Source organism: Triturus cristatus, chromosome 9 (genome assembly GCF_964204655.1).
Source record: "Triturus cristatus chromosome 9, aTriCri1.1, whole genome shotgun sequence".
Taxonomy (NCBI): Eukaryota; Metazoa; Chordata; class Amphibia; order Caudata; family Salamandridae; genus Triturus; species Triturus cristatus.
In genome coordinates, this window is record NC_140592.1 from 1,141,781,536 (window position 1) to 1,141,794,949 (window position 13,414).

Genomic DNA, 13,414 nt, shown 5'->3' on the forward strand with positions numbered 1-13,414 from the left:
GACGTGCTACGTAATCTGCCCTCTGCAATCTTTTTTTATATTGGTAATCAATCTGGCATATCACAAAAATAAATGATGCAAAAGGACATCATGGCCAAACTATGAAAAAGAATAACTTTTGAAATTGGCCCCTTAGGGCAGAAATACTCACAGTAGTGGTTGCCTTATTGTGCCGGATTTCCTCGGAGTTAAAAAAGCTTTAAGGTTTCATATTCTAGTTTTTCCAGTGGGGAGTCAGAGTCGGACCGATGGTGTTTTTTTAACTTGTTTTATGATGTGCTTTTGCTCTGAAGAGTTACCCTCACCGTAGGTGTACACCATACTGACTTAAAACTAGGTGTTTTATCGACCTGATAAGGATGGAAGGCCGGGTGGGCCCACCGAATTCAAAACTGACAACCTCTTTTTTAAACAGTGTGCTAATAATAATAATTACATGGAAGTGCAAAGGTAAACGGGGCACCTCAAGGAAGTTTTGAACCCTAAACTTAACAGGCTTACCTTAATAAGTGGTAAACAGGAAGTGACGTCAGGACCTTGCAGCAGCAGGCGAGTCAGGAGAGTGCAACACACTGAAAGCTAAACACACAAAGTCATTACATGGCGGCATTAGCTATTGTTGTTCGCCTGCATTCTGAGTTCAGTGAAAGTTTAAACCTTGGGCTACAAGCAGACAATGAAACATAGCGCTTACATTTACTACCAAGAACAGAAAGTGTTTCTTACTCTTTCTGTGTTTTTCAAGGCAAGTAAAGTTACTTTCTAGTAACTCCATAGTAGTTCTCGAGAGGTACACATAATGTAAATAGGTCAGTGGGTTACTGCTTTTGTCAGAGAGACCCTATTGTCACTTCTGCAGTGATACTGAGAATGTCTCATATAGGAATTGATGGATAGAAATATGGTACCGTCATGCATTTCCCTGCTGTGTCCCCACATTCCAGCACCCTAGAGCTGGTTCCACAATCCCATACTCTGGTGGTCCAGAACCAAAGCATCATACCAGCTGCCAAGTCTTAGCCTCAGCAAAACAGGCAGTATCCCTAGCCCACATTTCCAGTGGGTTAGCCCTTACTCCATCAAACCCAGAACCACCTTTGTACCAATCCCCTTAGGCCACAGCCCTCAAAAGCCTAGCCCTAAACACATAGTCCACTGCCATAGACCCACAGTTTGCCCATCCTAGTCCACAACAGCCCCGGCAGTTCTAGGCCACAAATTCCTAGAGCCCAGCCGTAGCACAGAGTCCAAAACAGCCAAGTATTGGCCCACCACTCATGAGCAGCACAACCTTAGCGCAGAAGTGTTCCCATACCTCTTTTTAAAATAGTCATCAGCTTTAAACAATACCCTGGCCCTGCTTTAATTATATGAACCTTCCAAGAAAAACAACATCTCTTTTCAACACACCCCCTCATCCCTCACTAGGCAGCAGGAGGGAGCCAGCCCAGCACAACCTACTTGCGCCAGAATTATGCTAGCCCCCCAGGTCCAATCTCTTGGCCTCAGTAGCCACCGTTCTAGGTCCTAGCAGCCTACTCATCAGCTGATCTACCCTTTGGGCTCTTCATAACCTCCCCCAACCCCTGATCTGCCTGATCCCAACAGGTGCTCCCCCCTTCCCTCCTGTGCACTCAGTAACCCATCTCCCCAGGCCTCACCTTGGGCATCTGCACCCAATTTCATAGCCTCAACTGTGCCCAAACCCTTGCACGGGCTACCCTGGGACTACCCTGGGACTCGGCAGCCCTCCGCAGCACCCATACATCGTACAGTACAAGTTCAGAAAAAGCAGATTTCTAGTCCAACAAACTTGAAACCTTAAAAAGGGAAGGGTGATGTTGTATGTTGGGCATGTGGGAGCGGTGGGGGAATTCAACAGTAGTGTTTTGAGGACAAAGAAGGAAATGTGCAACTAATATGTTGGTTCCATTCGATACCAAGTGCAAAACAAGCTTCACTGTTAATACCACTGCTCTGTGATTGAGAGATGTACCAGCTGCAGCCGTGGGAGCAGAATTTTTCAGGCAACCCTTGCACGGGCTACCCTGGGACTCGGCAGCCCCGGACCCTCCGCAGCACCCATACATCAGCTTCGGCCCCCACATACACAGGGACGCGGACGCCTCTTCTTAATAAACACACGTGGCCTCAGAGGGTCGTCACTGAACAGCCCTTTTCTCACCCTCCCCCCTCCCTTAGCTGGTTCCAGCGCTACATACACGTGAATGCATCGACTCTCCCTCCACTGGGAACACAGGCCTGTGTACTAAGATTGCCTCCTGGCAGGGGCAGTACGGGGGGGGGGAGCGGCCCATAGCGGCTGGGACTGCAGGGGGCATTTTCATACTTCGTGGGTGCAACTAAAAACAAGGTGCCTTGCATTCCCTTGACATCAGAAGATGTCTCAAGTTCTATTTACAATGGACTGCAATAATCCGTAAATCAGACCAACTGTTGGTAGCCTATGGTAGATTACGTCAAGGACATTTTGTTTCCAATCCAACCATAGCTCCTTGGATTTCTGCTGCAATTTGTCTATGCAATCAATAGGCAGGAAGACCATTGCAGGCAACCCCAAGAGCGCATTCTACGAGAGCAATTTCTTCATCTACCGCTCTCTTTGCCTGTGTGCCTCTTCATCAAATATGCAGAGCGGCAACTTGGTCCAACAGACACACTTTTACCAAGCACTACTGTTTGGAGGCCTCAAGCGATGCAGATGTGTCAGTGGGACAAGCTGTTCTCTGCAATCTTTTCAAATAAGGTGAGCCTCTGTTCTCCCTCCTCCACTATGCTCTTTTTTATAAGACGCTTATTACATACTGTTTCTATGTCTTGAAATTGTTTTGCATATGTTGAACACAAATGTAGATATGTAGGATTATGACAAATTTGGTACTTCATTGCATGATATATGTATATATATATATACATACAGTGTATATATGAGAGAGAGAGAGAGAACGAGAGAGAGAGAGAGAGAGTGAACGAGAGAGAGAGAGAGAGAGAACGAGAGAGAGAGAGAGAGAGAGAACGAGAGAGAGAGAGAGAGAGAGAGAGAACGAGAGAGAGAGAGAACGAGAGAGAGAGAGAGAGAACGAGAGAGAGAGAGAGAGAGAACGAGAGAGAGAGAACGAGAGAGAGAACGAACTGGAAAAGAACAATAGTTACTTACCTGTAATCTGTGGTTCTCCAGTATTGGTTTCTTTCATAGATTCACATGCAACTCGCCCTCCTCCCCTCAGAGGCTGGTTTAGGCTATTATACTTTGGTCACTCCTGTGCGAGAAAATCTGAGAGCCTGAGCCTCGGAGGAGAACATTCTGGTGGGTGCTGTCGCCTGATTGGCTGCAGTTTGGACTATACATAATGACTATAATAGTCATAAGTGTGGAAGTTTTTTTTCTTGTAGCTTAGGGCTACTTTACTTCCTGGTTTTATGTTACCTAGGTTTTTTGGATATTATATGTATAATTATTGCTTTTTTATGTACCGTGGGACTCCCACTCCGACGACGGGGAATGCTTCAGGCATGTGAATCTATGAAAGACACCAATACAGGAAAACCACAGATTACAGGTAAGTAACTATTGTTCTTATCCCACGAGCACAAAGAAGATGATTGGGGGACCGACCGGCACGACATAGAGAGATGCAGAGAAGTGTCATGGAACAAGCGCCCGATATATCCGGACAACAAGATATTGAACCAGAAAAGGAATATCTAGAAGGTTCAGCTGCCGAAGAGGAAGGGGACTTTTCTGTTCAAGAGTCTTACTCAGACTTAGAGATCGATTTGGAATCACATGGCGTTTTGCCGTGTCAAGGTGCCGTGAGTACTCCAAGCTCTTACTTGCCCACACAAAAACCTGAGGTTCCTATAAAACAAATGGCTTCTGGGCCACCACTGCCATCTGGCCGTGGTAGCCACTGAAAACCAGCTTCGGTGGCCTCGCCCTCTGGCTCGGCACCAAAAGCATATGCGAAGCCTTCCGGCTCCGCACCAAGCGAAGATAACACCTCTTCGGCTTTCACCGTATCGGTTCCGAAAGTGAAACCAGGTTCTGTTCCGAAACCTCCTGCACCGAAACAGAAATCGGCTCCCACAGCACTCCCAGAGTTTAGAGACAATGCATGAAAGACTCGATCCGAAACAAGAGGATCCGTACACACACCCAGAGACTGGCCGCAATATTACAAAGACTCTCAATCTAGAGGATATTTCAAAGGCAATTGTAGTGGTAACAACTCCCAAGGTTGGGGAAAATGTACACCAACCCGTAACGCTCCATCCGGGATGCATACACAGACTAACTTATTCCCCCTTATCATCCTACACCTGTCGGGAGTCGACTACACCATTACTTAGCACCTGGAAATCAAGATCATCAGACAGGTGGGTGTTGGACATTGTCCAACATGGTTATTGCCTGGAACTCATCAGCATTCCTCTCAATATTTGACCTCACAACCACAGGCTCTCTCTGGAATATCAAGAACTGCTCAAACAGAGAGTGCAAGCTCTTTAACTTGAAGGAGCTATAGAGCCAGATCCTATACAGCATCAAGGGTCCAGGGATTTACTCCATGTACTTCCTAATTTCCAAAAAGGACGGCACTTTACGGCCTTTTTTAGATCAAAGGCCTTTCAATCACTACATGCTATCAGAAAACTTCCATATGGTCACACTTCAACAAGTGCTTCCACTTCTACAGCAAGACGGCGCCATGTCAGCCCTAGACTTAAAGGACGCATACTTTCACATCCCCATTCACCCAGCACATCTTAAATATTTCAGATTTGTGATAGCAGGGAAAAATTCCATTCGGAGTAACCTGTACACCCAGAGTGTTCACCAAATGGTTAGCAGTGGTAGGAGCACATTTACAAAGACCAAATGTTCATGTCTGTCCATAACTGGACGTTTGGCTTATCAAAGCCAATACACACCTCCTATGTCGTCAACACACTCAAGTTACCATAAATCTTTTGCATCAGCTGGGATTGACTATCAGTACTTAAAAATTCCATCTTCAATCTTCGCAGCTCCAACCATATCTAGGAACTATGCTCAACACTTGTGTATGTCTAGCTTATCCAGTGCAGCCAGGATTACACATATCCAAACACTGCACCACAATTTCAAGCCAATCAACACCTAACAGTCAAAACTTTCATGTGTCTTCTGGGGATGATGGCATCATGTATTGCCATAGTGCCTCATGCAAGACCAAACATTTGTCCTCTACAGGAATGTTTAGCACAGTATTGGACTCAATCAAAGGGTCGACTGGATGATCTAATGTTGGTAGACAGCCACACTCGCCACTCTATGCAGTGATGGAACACACAAAACCACCTGCAGAAAGGGCGGCTGTTCATCGGCCCTCTTCTACAGGTTTTGCTAACTGCAGGCGTATCCCTCAGAGATTGGGGTGCTCACCCCCCAAATTTAACATTTCAGGGTCTCTGGGACACCAGTATCTCCACATCAACTACCTAGATCTTCAAACTGTTCACTTAGCGTTAAAAGCATTTCTACTTCACCTAATAGGCAAGTTTGTCCTAGTCCTAACGGAAAATATGACAGCCATGTACTATGTACAAAAACATGGGTGGGGGGGCACTCCCTACAGCTGTCGCGCATCTCTCAGACCATTTGACGTTTGGTAGTACATCATAAAATCTATCTACTGGCGGAACACCTCCCGGAAACAGACAACGACTATGCAGACCTCCTCAGCAGGATGCAGCAACATGTCCACGAGTGGGTACTCCACGACCAAGTCCTCTTCCCATACTTCCACGAGTGGGGGTTTCCACAATTAGCCTTGTTTGTAAGCAGAAAACGCAAAATGGCCAAACTTTGCCTCCAGTTTCCCATACCCTCTATCCAAAGGCAATGCGCTATGGATGAATTGGTTGGGAATATTTGCCTACGCTATTCCTCCTCTCCCTCTTTTTTTATTTAATTTATGGTTTGTATGCTCAGGCAGATGTCTCATCCTCATTCTGGTAGCTCCCACATGGGCTCATCGACCATGGTTCACCACACTACTCAAACTTTCAGTAGTTCCACATGAGAAGCTTCATCTCAACCTAAATATTCTTACTCAGAACCCCCACCCCTAATTCAATTTGAAAAAAGTTCCCTGGTATCTAGGTGGAACCCTAGATACCCCCTACATGGCGCTTCTCTGGCGGAGTGCGTAGGTGGCGCTTGGCTGGCGGTGTGCATGGATGACGCTTGGCTGGTGGCCTGTGGATGGTTGTGTGCGTGTACTGACTCTTGGCCGGTAGTGTGACTTGCATTGATCCCCTAGTGTTTTCTTACCCAGAATCCCCCACAAACCTCAAATGTACTTACAAAGTCACATTGTCCTTACATTTCTGTGTTGGTAAGTTGTAAGATCACCATGCAGGTACAAATTTCCTACTACCCAGTATTCCCGAGAAAAATGATATCTCACTTCTGTGGATGCCCAAAGTAGCGTCAGCCTAAAAATGTATAAGCAAACTGCCCTTTTAGACCCGCTTTGGGCCCCCCCTCAATTTGTACACGTTTTTGGCCCTTCCATGTCATAGGCACTTGGCCCATCCACACAAGAAAGGTATCATTTATATGGGGACACTGATGGGAAGGCTGGGTAGTAGAAAATGTGTGCCCTATCACACAGCGTTCCCTCAGTCTCCAGAGTAAAATGATGCCTCACTTGTATAGGTGTCCAATGCAGAATTGGCTAAAACGTATTTTTCTTTAAAAAAAGTAGCGCTTCAAATTCGCTGTTCTATACCCTTAATCCCTACGTTTTTGGCTCTTCCCAGTCACTGGCCCTTGCCCCACCCACACAAGTGAGGTACCATTTTACTCAGGAGACTAAGTGGGAACGTTGTGTGGTAGGACATTTGTGCTGGCACGAATATCCCACTCAAAAATATGTGGAAGATATGTGAATTCTTCAGCTGAATTTGAGGTTTGCAGGGGATTCTGGGTAGGAAAAAGTATGGGGGGGGTCCGCACAATCTCCCCCGGGTGTCTAGTTTTCAGAAATGTGTGGGTTCGGTAGGTTTCCCTAGATGGCCGCTGAGCCGGGCCAAAAACCAAGGGGAGCCCCCCCCCAAAAAAACAGGTCGTTTTGTGATAGGTAATTAGGATGTCTTCTCAATACGTTTTAGGCCGATGCCTATCGCGGGTACTTGGGCCACCCACACGAGTGAGGTACCATTTTTATCGGGAGACCTGGGGGAATGCTGGGTGGTAGGAAATGTTTGTCAGCCCAATGATCCCACACAGAAATGTGAGAAAAAAGTGATTTCTTTCAGCAAAACTTGAGGTTTGCAGGGGATTCTGGGTACGAAAATGTGGGGGGCGGAGGCGTGTCCACGCAAGCCATATCTCCCTGGACTCCCCGGTTCTCTAGTTTTCAGCAATGTGTGGATTTGGTAGGTTTCCCTATATGGCTGCCGAGCCCGGGGCCAAAAACCAAGGTGACCCCCCTTGCAAAACCAGGTCGTTTTGTGATAGGTAATAGTGATGTCTCCACAATAGGTTTTGGGCCCTTTCTTGCCGCGGGCACTAGGCCTACCCACACAACTCGGGTACCATTTTTCTCAGAAGACTTTGGAGAATGCAGGGTGGGAGGGATTTTGTGGATCCACGCAGAATCCAGAACTTTCCATCACAGAAATGTGAGACAAATGTGTTTTTCTTTTACGAAATTTGAGGTTTGCAAGGGATTCTGGGTAACAACCTGCTGAGAGCCACTCGAGTCACACCATCCTAGATTCCTGTGGGTGTCTACTTTTCAAAAATGTATAGGTTTGCTAGGTTACCCTATGTGCGGGCTGAGCTAGGGTTAAAAATCCACATCTAGGCACTGTGCAAAAAAAGAGTATGTTTTCACAGTAAAAATGTGGAGTGTCCATGTTGCGTTTTGGGTCGTTTACTATCGCAGGCACTTAGCCTACCCACACAAGTGAGGTACCATTTTTATCGGGAGAATTAAGGGAGCATAGAATTGTGCAGCAACTGTTATTACCTATTGGATTTCGATGCATTTTTGCCTTCCAAATGTAAGACAATGTGAAAAAATAAGTCACTTTGAAAAATGTCCTATAATTCACATGCTAATATGGGTACCCACAATTTCGTAGATGAACAAATAGCTACTGTTTCTAAACTCTATATTTTGTTCCCATTTCAGAAATACATAGGTATATTTCATTCTGATTTTTCACTGTTTATATTTTCCCAAATTAATTGCTATATATCCGGTACACAATAAAAACCATTGCAAGACGCTGCTCAGTTATTGGCTCTGGGTTCCTCGGATTGTTGGTGAACCTACAAGCCCTATATAGCCCCACAACCAGAGGGGTCCAGGGGATGAGACAGTATATTACTTTTAAAAATCTGTCATACTTAGAAGAAATTACAGGTGAAAACATTGGCACAAATTGCTGTATATTTTCAACTCCTTTTCAATTTTTCCTATTTTCAACTGTTAGTTTCTATAAAAAAACACCTTGAAGGATTTACACAAATGACCCCTTGCTGACTTCAGGATTTTCTCTACTTTTCTGAAATGTATAGCTTTCCAGGATCCATTATTGCTTTCATACCCATTTCTACCACTGACTGAAAGGAGGTTGAAAGCACAAAAATAGCAAAAATAGGCTGTCCCAGTAAAATGCCAAAGCAATGGTGATTTCAGCACCACAAATCGTTTGTTGATACCATTTGCAGGGAAAAAAACAGACTCTTTCATCTGCAGCGCTTTTTCCCATTTTTCCTCTCCAGTGGAATCAACAAACTGCGTACCTTTAAAATCCCCATGATGTTGGAAGAAAAGGACGCAAATTTGGCGTGGATACCTTATATGGTCAAAAAGCCACAGGGGCCTAAGTGTGAATTACCGTAAATAGCCCAAAAAAGACTTTGCACAGGGGTGAAAAGGCCTGGCAGCGAAGGGGTTAAAAGAGCATTTCCGTATTCTATCTACAAGATGAAAGATTTTCGCAAAACATTTTGTTGCGTTTGCTCCCCCTCATAAAGAGAAACCAATTTTAAAATCGGGCATTTCTAGATGGATCATTAAATGCATCCAGACATGCTATGTGAAAGCCAAACTGACTTTGTCTATACCCCCTAGAGCACACTCTACCCGTAAAATAGGGGTATCTATAACTTTCTTAGGCAACATTCCCATAGCTGACATTTATAAAGCAGCTACATGGTCTACACCAGACACATTTACCAAACACTATTGTGTGGATGTTTTAGCTAACCCTGGGCGGTGAACTCTGCTTCTTTAGCGGAGTTTTCTGCACTCGGCGGAGCTCGCAAAGTGCCTAAATCTCCACTCTGCATAGCGGAGCTGAGTTTTTCCCACGCTCTCGATCACCAACAGAAAGTTGGCGAGCGCAAGTTGCCGTTTGGGTCAAATTTGTACCCAAGCGGCAGGAAGATCAGCTTCCCCGCTCACGATCGCCAACGGTAAGGTCGGCTTAAATGGCAGTTCGCTCTGCACTCCTTTGCTTACGGAACTTCTGCAGAGTTTTTTTGTCACTTGCTATGCGGAACTCCGCAAACTCCACCCAGGCATAATTTTAGCGTGCCAGAAGCTAATATAGGACAGGCGGTGCTACATACACTTTTTCAAACAACTGCAATGTCCACTGTTTAGTCACTGCTTTTTGGTGGACCCTGCTATACAGTCTATGCAAAGCATGTTTATCTACAGCCACACATGCCTCGAACGGATTATGTTACTTACCCTGTAAGCATCTGTTCTTGGCATGTAGTGCTGTAGATTCACATGCGTCCACCCTCCTCCCCGTACACCTATGGTTGTTGCAGTTCTTATCTATATTTTCATATGTATGGACATCTTAACTTACACTTACTTAAACTCTATTCTCACCCTCTTGTGGGAAAACAATCTAACAGTCGATGCCCATGCGCACTATTACCAAGAGGAGGAGCCACCTTAATCTACATCACTTCTTGCCAAGAGCATATGCTTACAGGGTAAGTAACTTAATCTTTTAATTGGATCCAAACAAATCAAGACACTTTACTTGGTGATGCACAAATGACAAATATTCACAGAAACCCGATTTCCACACAGTGATATTAGTAATACTTCATGTCTGTGCAAAGTTAGTGGCGATTTCAATGGAAAATGTGGTCTGTAAAGGACAATGCACTACCACACAAAGCTTAAGTTACATTATAAAATCGCCCTTCCTCGTATCCATTAGAGGTAGGTGGATTGCGAAAGTTTGTTCTTCTAAAATGTTTGGGAAACACTGTATTATAGGGCACAATTTATGGATTCAAAACATTTTAATATGTGCAATTTATTTCTTTGATAGGAGGTGTCTCTGGGGCCCCTATGAAAAACAGATCAGCATTTTGCAGTGACAAACTAGATGAGTACCTAGAGAATGAAGCAAAGTTGATGGAAAGCGATTTTGATCCTCCTCCTGTTGTTACCCCACCGATCAACTACCAACTTCCAACTAAGAGCACTAGCTATGTTCGAACACTTGACAGTGTCCTAAAAAAACAATCAACTTCTTCTCCATTTAGCACTTTAAAAACTCTTTCTTCGCCACCTGCCAGGAAGCAGGTTAGAGGACGGAGCAAGTCGGCATCATCCAGCACAAAGGCAAAGCGTGTGTATAGGCGCATACTGCCCTCTACTGGAAGAGTAAAAGCGAAATACAGTTTGCAGAGTGTGCTCACAAAGGCCACCTCTCACAGTATTAATCCTCCTGCAAATATGATACACAAGTTTTTGCTGCCAGCTCTTGATGAGAGCATGTTACCCAAACAGATCAATCTTGCTCAGGCTCAACAGCAGCAACAGAATTCTGCCTGTTTCCCTCGAGTATCCAAATCGTATTTGAAACTGATCGACCTTGAGGAATGTGCATTATGGGATGGAAAACCTCGCACTTACATCACTGAGGAGCGAGCAGATGTATCGCTGGCTACTTTACTAACAGCTCAGGTAAGTCACAGGCCCTCATCATACATGACTGTTAATTTTCCGTAATGGTAATGGGAATGTGCATATGTTTGCTGGGACGCATGTCTCCAGTAATCGATATGCTCTTTAATCTTCATCTAGTGTTAGAGAGGATCATAAATACATTGATTTTCCTGAATATATTAGTTTGTTTTTCTTTCTTCACGTTGGATTTTCTGTTAGGACTCTATCATGCAATTTCTACATCTTGCGGTATCTTAAGGCAGCAGACTGCAACTTGAATTTTCTCCTGCAGTTTACCCCTCTGGCACTAGGTGTGACTGATCCAGTGGACCTCATCCCTGGAAAACACTATCTGGCTCATAAAGCCTCACTCCTTCAGTGATGTTAGTGCCTTTATTTCTGCGATCTACAAAAAAACTGGACCCCCAAATTTGCTGGGACATTGCTTTGTGTTTCCACTATGTTGTCAACTGCAAATTCAGGCATCTAGTTTTGGATTGGGTTCCGTTGACAGGTTTCTAAATCGGACTCGAAATGGCTTTTAAATTGTGTGTTTGAAAATGCCACTTTTAGAAAGTAAACTGCAACAAACACCTTGCCTGTACTGATATTTGTTTGAAGAACAAATCACCAAAGTGACAACAACCAAATTAATGTCACCCTCATTCAAAATTATTCCAAAATATATTTTTTAATTTAAAAAATATTTTATATACATCTTATCACGTGTAACATGTATCACAATTCAAAACTGCACAAATACACTACAAACCAATTTTAAACAAGACAAACACTTAATGACTGTCATTACAACATTAATGGACAACATCAAAAACGACTCTCTTACAGTCACACATATGACATATAACACACAAAATAATTTTTTTGTTCCACAATTTTTATATCCAAACAACAGTCATAGACTTCGTTGTCCAAAGGTACTGTTTGTTTGAGGGTCCGTGTGGCTCTGTGCCCGATGCTGCGCACCTCGCAGTCAGCACCGTACTTTGGATTTATTGCTCTCACAAAGTCCCAATATCCCCAGGTGGAGCTATTTGTTTTCTGCAAGCTTTATTTTGGAAATAACTGTTTTTAAGTGCTATTTTACTACATGTGTGAAGGATTTTTGTCGTTTTGGTCTTGTTGCATTTAGATAAAGATACTTTATTTTTCTAAACTGGTGTGGGGACAATTTACGGTTTTATCACTTTATTACTGTGCGTTATGAGTACAAATACTTTACACATTAACTTTGGGATAAGCATGTCTGCTCGTGCCAAGCTACCAAGGGGGTGAGCAGGGGTTATCTTAAGTGTGAATCCCCCTTACCCTGACTAGAAACAAGGGACCCTACTTGGACAAAGGTACCTACCTCTGCCAACTCGAGACCCCCAGTTCTAACAGTGGTGCTCTTCTGTTTTTTATCTGCGTGTTTCTATGCACCCCAGGAATGACAATATTTTCCTGAGGTCTTACAGGGAAGGATCAAAGCCACTTATCACTTTTGTGGCCACTATATTCTTAGACAGAGGAGCTTTCCCTTCAACGATAAGTTCCCACATCATTGGTATCATGAGCATACATCTCAAGATCTCACTCCACATCAAATTATTATCACACCATCAGGAAAACACATTAAAAAAGTACAAAAAAAAGTGATCTATAATTCCTCCTTAGAATTAATGATGCTGATCCTGCTCAAATTAAGGCCTTCACAGAAGCATGGCTAGTACCTTTCAAGAGCTTTTACCAGTGCAGTTGCGCCCTTTAAAGCTGAAACCAGAGAAGCTTTTGCCTCAGGTTAGTTGGTCCAGAGGTCTGTTACTAACAAATTTATACCACCCATCTTCACAATACTATCAGTCAACAATTGTCTTTGATACAGGCTCCAGCAATGTCTGTTATGGTGCCTACACCTTTTGTTTGTTTGTACTCCAGAGGTGTTGTCATTGACTCAGTATATTAGGTTTCTGCAATTTCACTTATTCCCTGCCCTGACATTGAAGAATGCCAGAAAAACAGTTGCATTCACCTCGGATTATGAAACTCCTCTGAAAAGAAACGCTGTTTCACTTCACTCCTTTTCTGTGCTCATTCAGATAGCCATACTAGTAGCTCCCACATGAGCCTGACAGCCCTGGTTCAAGCACTGCACGAACTCTCAGTAGTTCCACATGAGAAGCTTCCACTCAAATCTGACCTTTTCACTCAGAACCATGGAAAATTCAGGCACTCAAATCCCAGGGACCTAAACCTAGCAATTTGGCTCCTGATGTCATAGAATTCGAATATCTCAATCTCCCACCTGAATGTATGACCATTCCCAAAGAAGCTCGTAGGCTCACTACTAGAGCATGCTATGTAGCTAAATGGAAAAGATTTGTCTGTTATTGTCATAACAGCATCAATCT

General features: G+C 44.0%; 1 protein-coding gene across 5 annotated transcripts in view; it reads left to right on the forward strand.

The window, feature by feature from the left end:
• The window catches only part of MGA (MAX dimerization protein MGA), a 1,048,942-nt gene that overhangs the window by 425,431 nt on the left and 610,097 nt on the right, over window positions 1-13,414 (forward strand). For all 5 annotated transcript variants that reach the window (XM_085627074.1, XM_085627072.1, XM_085627075.1 and 2 more), the window contains exon 8: window positions 10,381-11,021. In XM_085627074.1, coding sequence (XP_085483200.1) covers window positions 10,381-11,021 — 641 coding nt within the window. The remainder of the gene's footprint in view (window positions 1-10,380; window positions 11,022-13,414) is intronic.